Below are 16,740 nucleotides of genomic sequence, written 5' to 3' on the forward strand. Positions count from 1 at the left end.
TTAGGCTAACAATGATGTTTAATGTGTAGTTGATCCCCAACAAAGTTTCAAGTCAGAACAAAGAACAAGACCAGGGAGAACGGCCTGAACTGGAAGAGCAGAGCTTATGAAACAGTATACTAAAGGGACAGCTGAGCTTCTGATAGGCCAGGACAGCTTCCTACAACACTCTCACAGTAACCAATGAAAACAACACACAGACTGACCTCCCTATACCTGTCCTGGGGGGTGGACAGGGTAACCTCATGGAAAAAAGCCTGCAGCCTCTCGTTGGTGTAGTTGTGGCACAGGTCTTCAAAGGTGGCCCCAGAGTTACGCCCTCCTCCTACAGGCAGGCTCTGGAATCCTGGACAGTCCACTATGGTCACTGAGTTTAGTGCTCGAACATTGGAGGATAGGGACCTGTAGGAGGCAGAAATTGATTGGTTCAGGTTGTGGTTTAAATTGTGCTGGTGCTTTTGATTGGTCCAGGTTCAGGTTTAAATTGTGCTGGTGTTGTTGATTGGTCCAGGTTTTAATTTAAATTGTGCTGGTGCTTTTGATTGGTTCAGGTTCTGGTTTAAATTGTGCTGGTGTTGTTGATTGGTCCAGGTTCTAGTTTAAATTGTGCTGGTGTTGTTGATTGGTCCAGGTTCTGGTTTAAATTGTGCTGGTGTTGTTGATTGGTCCAGGTTCTGGTTTAAATTGTGCTGGCATTGTGTGTCTGTGTGTGTGTGGAGGAGAGGGGGGGAGTGGTGGCAGTTTTAGTGAGTGTGACAATAGCACTGAAAACATGTGATACCTGTTAATGAGTGTGACAATAGCATTAAAACATGACATGGGGTACCTGTTAATGAGTGTGACAATAGCACTGAACACATCGGAGTAGAGGCCGACAACAAAACCTTCAAGACATTCCTGGGGTGTGGCGTTGGCATCAGATGGTAGGTAGCTGGGCCGCTCCATACCAGCACTAACTCTGTTGACAACAGGATGGGGGGTTGTTAGAGATGATGGTGTGATGGTATGGTAAAAATAATGGTACAAAGGTAGAGAAGATGGTAAGAAATGGCTGAAATTATGATAAAGATGAAGCTTTTATTGTATGATAGCAAATGATGATTTTATGATGGTAAAGATGATGGTATGGTACAGCCAATGATATAATGGTACAGATGATGGTATAATGGTACAGATGATGGTATAATGGTACAGATGATGGTATAATGGTACAGATGATGGTATAATGGTACAGATGATGGTATAATGGTACAGATGATGGTATAATGGTACAGATAAAAGTATGATAGTACAGTTGGTTGTATGCTGGTACAGACAATAGTATGAGACAAAGATGATGTACAAATGAGGATGGTGTGGTCAGGATAAATTGATGGTACAAGATGGTGCACATGCCCATGAAACTGATGGTATGAGATGGCTAGATGACCTAACAAGGACACACCCACCTGAGTGAGGTGCTTCGTGTGAGTGTGGACGAGCCCCCGCTAGAGAAAATAGACTTGCTCAGCTCCTCCACTGTGGTACCCAGCAGGGCGGCTGCTCTCTGCGAGGCTGCAGGCTTGGCAAACTGGGCTTTGTTGTTTGGGCCTGGACAAGACAGGGAAACACAGGTCTAGCATGGCGACTAAACTAATGTAACCTCAATGTAACTAAGAACACAGCTGGGTCTTACCTTACCCCCACCTCCATTCATTACTACACCTGTCAATTCCATTTGGGTAATTACCCCTCTATGTTTACAAAACATATTATACATTTTCCTATCCCTATTTGGCTCCCTATCCCTCTTTTCCTAGTCCTTATCCTAGCCCAATCTTAATCTCTCTAAATGGCTGGGGGGGGGGGTGGTGGTAATTGTCAAAAGGGTAATGTCCTACTGCAGTTTTTCTGGCAGGGGAATATATACAGTTGGATAATAAACAGGAAGGTAATAATGCAGGGTAATGTGTTTGGGGAGGGGGGGGGGAGAGGTAATGTTCTGCTCCCAGTTGAATCAGCGCTCACCTTTAGTAGCACCTGCACTGCCCAGGTGATAGATGGCCGCCAGCACGGACAAGATGGCCTTGACCTCCTCTGCAGTGAAGCTTAGGGTGTCAAAAGATTGCAAAACTTTAGCCCAAGCCTCAGAAAACCTTTGCTTGTCCTCAGTCTGTCAAATTGTGAACAGAGAGAGGTTTTAGAAGACTTAGACAAGTCCTCACAACCCTTAATTAAATAAAACGCTAATTAATTATCATCAATTTAATGATATTTCATCATACCAAATTTTGAAAATTAAAAACAATAATTTCTAAAGTGTTTTCTGTAATTCTGTTACAAAAACTAGCCATGTGACTGTAAGAAAGTTAGTAAAAGAAGGATCAATGATTATGGGATCAATATATATTGAAACAAAATCCAGAAAGAAAAAAAATCAAACAAGACAACAATGTACAATGCACTAAAAGTAGTGTCAGACTATCAGATGACCGACCCCCCCCCCCCCTGCTTGCCCCACCCCATACTTCAACACCCCTGGCCTACCTTTTGTGGTGCTGTCATAAACAGGTTGGATTCTGTCAGATTCTGGAGTTGGAGCTCAGTCCTAGAAATAGAGTCTAGGTTACCATAGAAACACAATAAACAGAATAAATACTTCATTTATATATATATATATATATATATATATATATATATATATATATATATATATATATATATATATATATATATATATATATATATATATATATATATATATATATACACATAATAAATATATAAATAGACAGATAATGAAGGGTTCTATGAGCTTTGGAACCAGGAACTATAGCAGTGGGCACACCATCATCACCCCCAGCAACACAAAATGTGGACAGGTACCACACCAACAAGAGGAAGGCAGGCAACAGGGTGTCTCTTTTTTCTTGCCTGCTTCCTCTTGTAGGTGTGGAACCTATTCACAAGTGCCACACTACTTCAGCAGTTCACAACTGTGTGAGTTAATGATCCAATAGAGATGGGAGCATGATGTTTGAGTCAGGTTGGTGTCTGCCCCTGTGTGACAACAGCTGTACACCCAGGAGATGGGAAAATGATGTTTGAGTCACCTGATGTTTGAGTCACCTACCTCAGGTTGGTGTCTGCCCCAGTGTGACAACAGGTGAGATAGGAACCTGATGTTTGAGTCACCTACCTCAGGTTAGTGTCTGCCCCAGCCAACAGCTGGTAGAAGATGCTGAAGGTGGGTTCTCCCTCTGGTCTCTTTACCATTCTCGTCTTCTCAAACATCAGCATCTGCTCACACAGTTAGACATCATGTTATGGCAAGTTATGGCAAGTTAAATAGAGGTCAATGGCAACAAGTTAATAAAGGTTAAGCTATGGCATAAAGTGATGGTTATGTTATGTGACAGAAAACATAAGCTGTTACACTGCGTAATTCACAAAACATAGGACGCACCTCTAACAAATGACATGATTACTTGGAAAATGTAACCTAGACACACCTCTAACAAATGACATGGTTACTTGGATAATTTAACCTAGACACACCTCTAACAAATGACATGGTTACTTGGATAATTTAACCTAGACACACCTCTAACAAATGACATGGTTACTTGGATAATTTAACCTAGACACACCTATGACAGGTGACCTGGAAATACCAGAAGCAGGTGACTGCTGGACACACCTGTGATAGGTTACCTGGACCAAAATGTGACAGGTGACTTGGACACGTGTGACAGATTACCTGTTACAGGTGACACATGCTATCCGGAGACACATGAGACCTGCAAACACCTGAGACAGGTGACCTGAGGGAGGTGATCTCAACACACCTGTGACAGGTGACCTGGACACACCTGAAGGGAGGTGACATGGACACACCTAAGGGAGGTGACATGGACACACCTAAGGGAGGTGACATGGACACACCTAAGGGAGGTGACATGGACACACCTATGACAGGTGACCTGAGGGAGGTGATCTCAACACACCTGTGACAGGTGACCTGGACACACCTGAAGAGAGGTGACATGGACACACCTAAGGGAGGTGACATGGACACACCTATGACAGGTGACCTGAGGGAGGTGATCTCAACACACCTGTGACAGGTGACCTGAGTGCACCTGTGACCTGGAAAGACCTTAAAGAAAACATACCTGCACTGATGCTGACCCAATCTGTCCTGAGTTATCAAAGTCTAGAGTGAAGATCTGTGTGAACCTGCTGGCATTGACATTGAGAGCAGTCCGACTGTTGCCAAAAGCATGGAGGAGTGTGTACACACAGCCAAGTTTCTCCACTGTAAATGTTTAAAAGTGTTACTTCATTATGTACACAAAGTCTACTTCATTAAGTGTACACATATTCAACTTTATTAAGTGTACACAAAGTCAACTTTAATAGGTTTACCATGTTCTACTTTATTAAACGTAAATGATAATTAATGTTAGAAAACAATTAATATTACCATACAGACAATGTTAACATTACCTATAAAGATACTGTTAACATTACCTGTACATACAAAGTTAACAAAGCCTAAGAAAACACTGTTAACATTACCTGAACACTGTTAACATTACCTGTGAAAATGCTGGTAACATTACCTGAGAACACACTGTTGACATTACCTGAGAACACACTGTTAACCTTACCTGAGAACACACTGTTAACATTACCTGAGAACACACTGTTAACATTACCTCTGCAGAGACAGTTAACATTACCCCTATAGACACAGTTAACATTACCTGAGAACACACTGTTAACATTACCTGAGAACACACTGTTAACATTACCTGAGAACACACAGTTAACATTACCTGAGAACACACTGTTAACATTACCTATAAAACCATTGTTAACATTACCTGAGAAGACACTGTTAACATTGCCAGCAGCAGTGATGAGGTAGTGCATGATGTGCTGGGCGTTGGTTGTCTTGCCGCTCCCACTCCTGCCCAGCAGCACCAGAGACTGGTCCTTCCTGTTGTTGACCAGGTCCCTGTACAGCATCTGGCCCATGGAGAACACATGGGGGGGCATGTCCTCCTGCTTGCAGCCCTTCAGCATCTGAATGATCTGAGACAACACATTCAAATCAGCTTGTACTGTAGGATTAGTCGACTCGGATTATCATAATTGTATACTTTAGGTGGAATTTTGATGCAAGATAGATTAAATTTCCTTTCTCTTTAAGTGGCTTTTAATGAGATTATTATGCAAGATAAATTAATTAGGAGATTTGTATGCAAGATACATTAGAGTTATTTCCCCTCTCTTAATTTAAGACAGAATTCTATGAAGAATAATTTTAACTTTAAACCACTAAAAGGATTATTCACAATTTTTATGACCAAAGTTAATGCTGACACTAGCATTCTTGATAATTTTGAAATGGTTGACGTCAAAAAAGTCATTATAAAGTGTGATTACTTTATTTCTAAATATTTATGGACACAGAACTCAGTGGCTCTTAACTTAGATTGTGTCCCTTACCTTGTCAGCTACAGTAGGTTGTGTCCCTTACCTTTCATTTAAAAAAGGTTGTGTCCCTTACCGTGTAGCTACATTAGGTTGTGTCCCTTACCTTGTCAGCTAAAATAGGTTGCATCCCTTACCTTGTCAGCTACATTAGGTTGTGTCCCTTACATTGCCAGCTACATTAGGTTGTGTCCCTTACCTTGTCAGCTAAAATAGGTTGCATCCCTTACCTTGTCAGCTAAATTAGGTTGTGTCCCTTACCTTGTCAGCAACATTAGGTTATGTCCCTTACCTTGTGTGCTACATTAGGTTGTGTCCCTTACCTTGTGTGCTACATTAGGTTGCATCCCTTACCTTGTCAGCATATATGGGCAGCTGCTGTACGGGATTTATAATGACAAGATGTGGCCCAGCGTACGTGTGGATGAGGTTTGCTGCGTACCGCTGGCGTAGAGTGTGCAAGGCGCTGGACTCGTTGAGGTAGCGCAGGGAGGACAAGTCCTCAGCTCTGTCAAACTGGGGTGGGTTGGCCTGGTAGAGGAGATAAGAACACAGTACAGACCAGGCTGATCATTACACCACAGCTAGCTACAGAGGGGATGGGTGGCATTCTACAATGTCACACTGCCAACACCACTAGTACATTTAACAGGTAAGACATACACCTGACATACATACTAACATACACCTGAATAGCATTTACATTGATCACATCATTGACATTTGTATCTGTCCCATAGTTGACATTTGTGTCTGTCATATGAATGACACAACTATCACAATAATGTCAATTGCATATGTGACTGGCAGTTACATCAATTACATAAATAACATTAACATCTCTCAAATAAATGGATATGTAATTAAGTGTAATTAAGTGTCATAAGAATGAAATTTCCAAAGGGTTGACTTTTCAACTTTTCCCATAACAAATCCAAGTCAAGAGATACAACATTAACATCTGCCATGTTTTACCTTCTCAATGTCATCCTCGTCCACCTCGATGATGTCCCCTGTCTCAAGCCTGACCCGCACTTTGCCCTCCCCTAGTGTGCCATCAGATTTAAGCAGATACACCTCTGAGAACCCTCCGCGGTGCATGAGCCAAACCTTCTCGGTGTCCAGCCATTCTTTCTCAGACTTGACATCGTCTTCTGACCTGGCCTGGGAATTAATTAACATTTATTCATTAAGGTTAATTAAAACAGCACAAAAATATTAAATCTGCTTAAAAAAAATTCATTTTAAAAATGTAAGGAAAAAAAATATCCCTAAACATTTCTCAATGTTACTTTAAAAATAAATTAAACTTTAAAAATAATCCTGAAAAAATAAAAATGATAGAAGCAAGCCTGATTTTTTTAGATTGAAAACTACAACAAAGCCCTATTGTAGCTACCCAGATATCAAGACCTTCAAATAAATCAGTCAATGAGTAGTAACGACGTAGATATCAAGACCTTGAAATAAATAAATTAATGAGTGGTAGCGATGTAGATATCAAGACCTTCACCCCCCCACCCCCCCCAACCAACTTGTAAAACTAACACACTCCTGCCAATCCCCACAACACTGCAACCCTACACCAGCTTATTATCTAACATACACCCGGGAATCTCAAAAAAATTCAAGGCGGATCTTAACATTATCCACAGAATGCTGTACCTGATAGACACGGATGGATAAAAGTCTGGACATTTAGACAAGAGAGCAATAAAGCTTTCTTCTGTACACACAGGTAAGGCAGATACAGCTGACTCTACAGGGTCTTTTTATCTGACTGGTGGGGAGGGGGCGGGGGATGAGGGGGATGCTATGCCAGATATCCAAGGAATCCTGGAGCTTTGGGGTTAAGGACTATTAAAGACATGATGCTGGGTCTAGATACTAGCATGGTGTAATTCCAACAAATGTCAGAGCAATAAAGCAGGAACAAAGTGGTACTAATAGAAATATTTCTCTAGTCATTTTCATGACAACAGACTTTTTCAATACATTTGCCCTAGTGTTAATAGTGGGTAAAATAATATTAGGATTGTGGATTAGGGTTAGAGGAAAGTTTAGTATTTACCCTAATGACATAACAGGCACATTAATTAGAAAAAATGGACTAATGAGTGTTTTAGCAAAAGCAAAATCTTTAGCCAAGTAGCGAAAAGATTTGGCTAAATAGTTAAAAGATTTGGCCAAAAGAAAAGGACAGATGGCCAAATGAACAAGAAACTGGTTTGGATTACAGCAATGTTGGAAAGTGGAAATAACATCACATGTAGCTAGATCTCAATGTGTGGCACCATTTGGCACCAAGCAACGAATCAAGCTCTAGTACAGGCAGAGCTCCTGTTTAAGGAATAGTAACTCCTGCAACCCTGACAGTTATGGTTCTTGGCTTATAGTTATGTAAAACAGGGTACAATGCAACCTTCGGTGTGTAATTGACAACGGCAATAAACTTTATTGATCTAACGTAGACAGACACCATTTGCTATGTATAGATCCCCCACAGATAAAACCTAGACCCAGACAACATTTGGAATATTATGCAATCTTTTAAAACCCTAAACACATTTGCCATTAACCCCTCTCCCCTCCCCCTAGCTCCACACACCTGAGTGACAGACACCTGGAAATGAGAGATAGTGCCAATTAAATTATACTCAGGTCTGACAACTCTAGCCCCTGAGATGAATGCTGGAGAGGAACAAGGAAAGGGATATGCTGACTGTGACAAACGATGAGAATCTTACGCTTGATTAGCTGGCTCAGGCAGGGGACTGAAATAAACGTCACTAGAGGAATAGATATGGTGGACTTAGCATGGGAGAAAACTGGTACAGAATATAGGAAGAGGGAGGAAACTGGTACAGAATATAAGGACAGGAAGGAAACTGATACAGAATATAAGGAAAGGGAGAAAACTGATACAGAATATAAGGAAAGGGAGAAAACTGGTACAGAATATAGGGAGAGGGAGGAAACTGGTACAGAATATAAGGACAGGAAGGAAACTGATACAGAATATAAGGAAAGGGAGAAAACTGATACAGAATATAAGGAAAGGGAGGAAACTGGTAGAGAATATAAGGAAAGGGAGAAAACTGGTACCGAATATAAGGAAAGGGAGGAAACTGGTACAGAATGTAAGGAAAGGGAGGAAACTGGTAGAGAATATAAGGAAAGGGAGGAAACTGGTACAGAATGTAAGGAAAGGGAGGAAACTGGTAGAGAATATAAGGAAAGGGAGGAAACTGGTACAGAATGTAAGGAAAGGGAGGAAACTGGTAGAGAATGTAAGGAAAGGGAGAAAACTGGTAGAGAATGTAAGGAAAGGGAGAAAACTGGTAGAGAATATAAGGGAAGGGAGAAAACTGGTAGAGAATATAAGGAAAGGGAGAAAACTGGTACAGCATATAAGGAAAGGGAGAAAACTGGTAGAGAATATAAGGAAAGGGAGAAAACTGGTAGAGAATATAAGGTAAGGGAGGAAACTGGTACAGAATATAAGGTAAGGGAGGAAACTGATACAGAATATAAAGAAAGCGAGGAAACTGGTACAGAATATAAGGTAACGGAGCAAACTGACACTGAACAGAAAAAACGAGAAATAGCTGAAACAGGGAAGATCACCTGTACAGCACTAAACACAAGGGAGAAAACTGCTGCAGTAACCCAGGACTCACCTCAGTGTTCAAGTCTTGCAGAATCTTGTCAATGTCTAGTAACTCCCTCATTTCCCTCAATCTCAAAACTTGACAGTCACGTGGTATTAAAGACAGGACTTTAGACACAATGACTCCCCGAATAAATTATTCTCAGCACAATCAATATGCCTCCATATCAAGTGATAATAAACAATCATTCACTGTGACTCCATACGAATAATTTCAAATACAGTCATAATCCCATGTAAATAAGCGTCATACAATGAATGTATCCATTGGAAGAATGCTGATGAACACGAAACCTGTACAAATTAACTAGGTGTCTAGGTAAGAACGATGTCCTCCACACTAAAACGCTCCCTGCTCGTGTGTACAACAGCGTACCCTGGTCAACTGGTCAACGTGTGTAGCCGAGCATTCTTCACCACCACACCACTACACAGATCATTGTTCAGATACAACATCAGCTGTAGACTACGACGGTATGTATAGATACACTATTCGGACACTACAATCACCGGAACACTAGTATCCGCCACCCCACCTCCTCGGATAGAATACCCAGGTGTCAACCTATTCCCACCTATTCATGTGGTGACCACTGCCTTGACCACCAGCTGACCACACACCACATATCTACAGCAACATCTGATCAATATTGACAACCCACAGGACAGAGGGTGGGGGATGGGGGGGAGTCATGGAAAAACATCATTACTCATATTCTATTTTCGTTTTCTTGTTTTTAACACATGGTTTGACTTCACTTGGTATACACATCGGTAGAGGAAAAGTCAAAATAACTTCACTGTAGTCCACCCATCTTCTATACTCTCTACACCTTTTATAATGTATGCATCAATATGTTTCGATAATACTATAAATTGTGCTATTATAGTCTCCCCCCCCCGACCCCCCCCCCCTAATTCATATGTCCGCTCCTGGTTTTATTAAAGGTGTGACAAAGGCCACGACCGACACATTTTCTGTGTACTGGTATCTGCGTAGTGAAACTAATTCGTTATTGAAAATTTACATTTTCTGTCGCAGAGAAGGGGGTGGGGGGGGGGAGAGAGGGAAAAACGAGGGGCAATTGTTTGGTTCTTTACGTGTTGGAACACACACAGACACACACACGCACGCACGCACACACACACAGTCAAACCGGCCATGACGCTACACTTCTACACAGCTCTACATCAGCTTTTTAAAAAAAAATACATGACATGTTTAAAAAATTATTTTAAGAAAGCTAATACAAATCTAGACGGATTCTTTACGTCATATTTCAAGCTAATCATCTTCGCCAGGTAGAAATGTTTATATTGCCACAGAAAAAAAATGTAACACAAAATGGACACACCATCACTTATTTGTACGCGTGAAGAGGAATTTGGTTTTTCTAATCCTTTACAATTTTTTACTTGGCAATGTAAGTTTTGTGATATAGAACCCACGACAAAATGTACAACCATAAAAACATCACAAAACGGTACGCCATAGAAAAATTGCACCTAAGGACTCTCTGTCTCCTGATTTGATAAACATGACAAAAAAGCCTACCATAGTTAAGTTAGCACTACTGCACCCGAGGACGGTGGAAGTTTTTGTTTGATTACACGCGATCACAATTGTACGCTACCTGCCATAGCGAGCAACAAAAAGTGTACAAGTTATGGAGTTTTCTTATAGCAACACGCGATCTGCAAGATATGCGCAAGATGAGCAGGGGTAGAACAAACAAAACAAATGATGTATCACGTAGACCTAGTTGGCCCACCACAGGAAGATTTTATCTATTTGCCTCAGTTTTGTAATCAGTAAAAAATTATATTTTCGCGCTGACGTTTTTGGGGCAAGTGAAGTTCACTTGTTGCTGTGACCTTGGAATATGAAGTAATAGTGCGGTCAGCACAATGCCCAGCCGTTTTTACTTTCCCTAACGTGAGTTAGGTACCCATCATAGCTGGGTGGACTAGGGGACGTTTTGCTGACTTGAACACCGGATTCGATCTCGAGACTTTCGAGTTAGAAGTCTAGCGCTCTAGACCATGCCGTCCCATTCAGTTGTATAGGATAAAAAAAACTACTAACGTAAAATATAGACCTAGTGACCTACCTAAAGAATATTTAATCAAGTGACCTCAGTTGTATAGGATAAAAAAAACTACTAACGTAAAATATAGACCTAGTGACCTACCTAAAGAATATTTAATCAAGTGACCTCAGTTGTATTGGATAAAAAAAAAAACTACTAACGTAAAATATAGACCTAGTGACCTACCTAAAGAATATTTAATCAAGTGACCTCAGTTGTATAGGATAAAAAAAACTACTAACGTAAAATATAGACCTAGTGACCTACCTAAAGAATATTTAATCAAGTGACCTCAGTTGTATAGGATAAAAAAAACTACTAACGTAAAATATAGACCTAGTGACCTACCTAAAGAATATTTAATCAAGTGACCTCAGTTGTATAGGATAAAAAAAACTACTAACGTAAAATATAGACCTAGTGACCTACCTAAAGAATATTTAATCAAGTGACCTCAGTTGTATAGGATAAAAAAAACTACTAACGTAAAATATAGACCTAGTGACCTACCTAAAGAATATTTAATCAAGTGACCTCAGTTGTATAGGATAAAAAAAACTACTAACGTAAAATATAGACCTAGTGACCTACCTAAAGAATATTTAATCAAGTGACCTCAGTTGTATAGGATAAAAAAAACTACTAACGTAAAATATAGACCTAGTGACCTACCTAAAGAATATTTAATCAAGTGACCTCAGTTGTATAGGATAAAAAAAACTACTAACGTAAAATATAGACCTAGTGACCTACCTAAAGAATATTTAATCAAGTGACCTCAGTTGTATTGGATAAAAAAAAAACTACTAACGTAAAATATAGACCTAGTGGCCCACCAAAAGATATTTAATCAAGTGACCTCAGTTGTATTGGATAAAAAAAAAAACTACTAACGTAAAATATAGACCTAGTGGCCCACCAAAAGATATTTAATCAAGTGACCTCAGTTGTATTGGATAAAAAAAAAAAACTACTAACGTAAAATATAGACCTAGTGGCCCACCAAAAGATATTTAATCAAGTGACCTCAGTTGTATTGGATAAAAAAAAAATACTAACGTAAAATATAGACCTAGTGGCCCACCAAAAGATATTTAATCAAGTGACCTCAGTTGTATTGGATAAAAAAAAAAACTACTAACGTAAAATATAGACCTAGTGGCCCACCAAAAGATATTTAATCAAGTGACCTCAGTTGTATTGGATAAAAAAAAACTACTAACGTAAAATATAGACCTAGTGTCTCACCTAAGGAAGATCTGATCTACTATCATTTTCCTACTGGCCTTAGAGGGTAGTTGGAAGAAATTAGACATTGGCATGCTTGGACTAAACCAGGGGCGTATACACAGGTATGAGTGCATGTGTGTGTAATGGGGGTGAGTACTGCATTAGCACAATTTATAGCATTATCAAAACATATTATTTACCTATACAATAAAAACAGGTAAAGAGAAGACGGGTGGTGGAGTCAAAGGCCTCAATGGCGTATAACCAGTTGAAACGTATACTTAATTGTGTTGGAGGGGATCCCTTCCGACACTAGAATTAAGAACGAAGAAGAAAAAGAAAGACGGGTGGGATACAGTGAAGATATTTAGACTTTTCCTCTACTGATGTTTATATCAAATGAAGTCACCTCATGCTAGCTTAAGCTTGAGAATACCACGCCCCCCAAACAGGATCAAGAAGAACATCCCGAGTTAATAGAATTTAAAGCTTTAGATGAAAACAAAAGATATCCCGCCTAACACAACACAATGTTAAAAGTACTTGAGATTAAAATCTAAAGAAGCAGCACACAAAAACGCTGTAAATAAAGCTACCCCCCCCCCGAGATGTGATTGTGCTGAAGATTGTGTTTACAAATCTACATGTCAACTCGTGAAATTAGCTTCCTGCATTAATCTCACTGCCTGGATAGTCCCAGTTAAATCGTGTAACGTATGCGGGAATTAATTACCAGTATGTTATTTAATTAACACAGAAAAATAGTTCCTATTGTTATGTACAAGAACGATTTCAAAGATGTGGAAATCTTTTAGCCAGAATGATCGCCGAAACAAAAATTAACCCGATCTACAAAAAAAAAAAAAAAAAAAAAAAAAAAAAAAAAATGGTGTTTGCTGCAAACAGCAATACATTTTTTTGTGTCGGCCCGAGCATTGCCAAAAAGACAAGGTTGCAACGAAAGCTCAGCCGTAGTTACAAAGTTACAATTAGACTTGTAACGTATGTTATACGTACAAGACTGTAATGACCATGGGCTCATTAAACCCCGCTGTTGTTTGATATACACATAACATGCTACGCAATCATAACCCATTCCTAAATTATAGACGTGAATCACATTCCTACTCTAGAATATGGCGTCAAATTTTACACTGAAACCCAAGAAAGTAGTCTCAACACTAGTACACGCCTAGAAAATTCTCACAAAAAAATTACACTTAAACTCATAAACTTTACTCAAATTAACTAATTACACGCTTTCCCAAATACTTGAATTATTACGCAGATATCCAAATACTTAACGGATTTCATAAATACCGCAGAAGTTTACTAATGCCCAGAAATACACAATGACTTTATTAATTGCAATGATCCATCATAACATCACTGTTAACATTAAGCACAATAACTACATCCAGTGTACAGGAATGCAACCAACACAAGCCAGTATACAGCACGACGCCAACAATCCGATGGTGTAATACAACTAATGAGACAAGTATCTTCCCCCAGCTAGAGCGCTACCTTCAACTGCTCACCTTTTCTCATTCATGCCTGCACGCTAGGTAACGGGAAGGTGTCGGTGTACTCTACCACATTTTTAAACCCCCAGCTTCGTTTTTTTAATAGACCGTCTAAAGAAAAAAAATATTTCCCTACTTCACAAGCATAAAACCATGCGCGTGTATCTAGAGCGAGCAACGTTCTGTTTCAACCAACCTTGAGTAACACAAATAAAACTCGACGTCTCGAGAGTTGTGAAGCAGGTGACGTCATACTACGAGAGGCTCGAGCCAGGCCTAGTTAACCACCCCCCCCCTCCCCACACACACGTGAGGTCATTAATTCTCCAGACGGACACGAGATCGTTGGCTACACGTGCTGAGCACGAGGATTCCAGGCAGGCGGCAGATCCTTGTGTCACGTGATGAAGCTAATGATGAGCCCTTGCTGCATGAGTGAGTTCGGATCCCGGCCAGAAGACAAACGCACGATTGAAAATAACGGGGCCTCGCACTACACACTCAACAGCACTCTTAATGGAAACTGTTGTATTGTTTTATATACAACTAGGTGACCACTAAAGACTTGAAACATTACAAAACAAATATAAATAACCTTTAAAAAAAAGCAAGCTTTTAAATGCACTGAAAATAAGAAAATAAAGCTCATTTGCTTTCTTTCATACAAGATTGGGTTGCTAAAAAATGTGATAGTTCTCATCCAGCACCCGAGTTTCCTCTACGTAGTGCATGCCTGGGTGACAGACGAAGAGGTCTGTGACAGATGCATTACGATCCTTCTCTCGACAATACAGGTACTACATCACCAACACAAGCAACATTTACACACCGTCATCATGCTGGGACTAGCTTTATCCACCCGACCCTGTAACCTTTGTAGTAAAGTTTAGATTTGAAATGGCTCAAACACAACTAAATAACTCCAGAAGAAGACGCTCAAAAAATGAATGTGTTATTGTGTATTTTATTATATGCCTAGACTTGCCTCAAGTCATAACCCTTTAAGTATTGTATATTATTATTAATACAGACGCCGGTGAGTCAGGTACCCATTAGCGCTGGGTGAACTCAGAGACATTCTACGGACTTGTAATCGGATTCGAACTCGAGATTTTCGGGTTATCAGTCGTATGCTCTACCATTCGACCACGCCGCTTCATACGACCTCAAGTTGGGTACGGTTAATCTACACAAAACAATAGATTCTACATCTACACATTCAGCACGGAATGTGTTATAATAGATCTATCTAAAAAAGTGTATGTATCTACTTTCCTTTCGTGCTGAAAAAAAAGGTCTCTTTAGCAGCAGTTGATCGACAGCAAGCCGTTACCTCGTTGAGGAGAAAGTACTGTTTGAGGAAAAAGCGGAGACCCCTGGCCACAGTTTTCTGAAGAATCTTGCTTTGTCTGCGCTCTTTTATCCGTTTCATTATCAGTTTGAAGGCGCCGCGAACATTTCTAATACAACAATTACACAAAAAATATACATTTAAAAACAACGGGAATACCCTTTGGACAGATGCGCTTCCGGTACACTTTTGGACACTCGTGCTAAAAATACGGTAATTCCCGAATGCACACAACGGCTATCTTTAGAATAAAGGCTGTTACATGCCCCCCCCCCCTCACACAGTTATACATTTTCAATACACAACGGTAGAGACAAACTCCCCCACCACACAGAACCATACTAAAACAGAAGCCATGCCACGTGGATACATGTTCATTACAAAGGTACAGGTTCGATATTGGATTGTTATGTATTCTGCATGAATCAGTGCCACTTTTTGTTATCCTATGCTAATCTGGAGTGTTTTCTTTGAATCTAAACGAAAGAAAATTAGTATGCTACACTTCTAAACAAGATTGCAAAATTATGTTTTTCCGTATCAGTGAGGTGTAAAACGTCGAGATTTGTAAAAATCTCGACTTTTTTTTTGCACGATTACAATACTTTCTCTATACTACGTATATACGAGAAAGTAAAAACGATAAACGCACAATAAAAATGTATACAAAGGAGAAATAAACTTATAGAAAAGACAGAGACTAGTGCAATACTAGAGGCAAGTCCTTTAAGTGATGGAGAAATATGACTTGCAGTCTATCGCTGTAATGATGCATCAGTTAGTGTACTCGCTCCTTTCTCACGCTCTCTCTGTATAGTTATACTCCTGTTTGAGACTTACATATCTGTGACCATCAGTAGTATATTAGGTCCCTTTTGGGTATTATTTTTGGCGGAGGTGGGGATGGGGAGGAACAATGACATATAGGAAAATACTCGGGAGCAGGATGCGCGGGTGGCGCAAAGAGATATAGTAAAATACTCCCAGCCTGGCGCATCGGGATGGGGAGGGTGGGTGAGCAGGATGTGGGGGTGGCGCAAAGACATATAGTAAAATACTACGCCAACTGGTGTTGGCGGAGGTGGTGGGGAAGTAGGTCACCTTTTGGTGACCTTGTGACGTAATCATTGCCCTTGTGACGTAATTAGTGACTTTGTGACGTAATTAGTGACTTTGTGACGTCATCACTGACCTTGTTACGTAATTTTAATGCGTTTTTAATTAGTTTTAATTTATTTTTTAAATTTTAATTAGTTTTTTAATTAGTTACGTAATTTAATTACTTTGTTTGTGTTTTGTTTGTTTAATTTGTTTGTTTACTTGTTGTTTAATTTAATTACTTTGTTTATATTGTGTAATTTTTATTAACGAGTTACGTAATTTGATTATTTG

At 39.8% G+C, this 16,740-nt stretch overlaps 1 protein-coding gene across 1 annotated transcript in view; it reads right to left on the reverse strand.

Moving 5' to 3' along the window:
- LOC131927526 (unconventional myosin-XVIIIa) overlaps positions 1 to 16,740 on the reverse strand; it is a 76,460-nt gene that overhangs the window by 33,984 nt on the left and 25,736 nt on the right. The window contains exons 4-13 of the mRNA XM_059283219.1: positions 6,457 to 6,645; positions 5,836 to 6,012; positions 4,869 to 5,079; positions 4,155 to 4,297; positions 3,179 to 3,279; positions 2,527 to 2,587; positions 2,008 to 2,152; positions 1,445 to 1,590; positions 827 to 939; positions 207 to 402 (exon numbers count right to left, since the gene is read on the reverse strand). Of these exons, the coding sequence (XP_059139202.1) occupies positions 207 to 402; positions 827 to 939; positions 1,445 to 1,590; positions 2,008 to 2,152; positions 2,527 to 2,587; positions 3,179 to 3,279; positions 4,155 to 4,297; positions 4,869 to 5,079; positions 5,836 to 6,012; positions 6,457 to 6,645 (1,482 nt within the window). The remainder of the gene's footprint in view (positions 1 to 206; positions 403 to 826; positions 940 to 1,444; positions 1,591 to 2,007; positions 2,153 to 2,526; positions 2,588 to 3,178; positions 3,280 to 4,154; positions 4,298 to 4,868; positions 5,080 to 5,835; positions 6,013 to 6,456; positions 6,646 to 16,740) is intronic.

This window comes from Physella acuta, unplaced genomic scaffold (assembly GCF_028476545.2).
Source record: "Physella acuta isolate Inbredline_101_S28 unplaced genomic scaffold, ASM2847654v3 ptg001414l, whole genome shotgun sequence".
Lineage (NCBI taxonomy): Eukaryota > Metazoa > Mollusca > Gastropoda > Physidae > Physella > Physella acuta.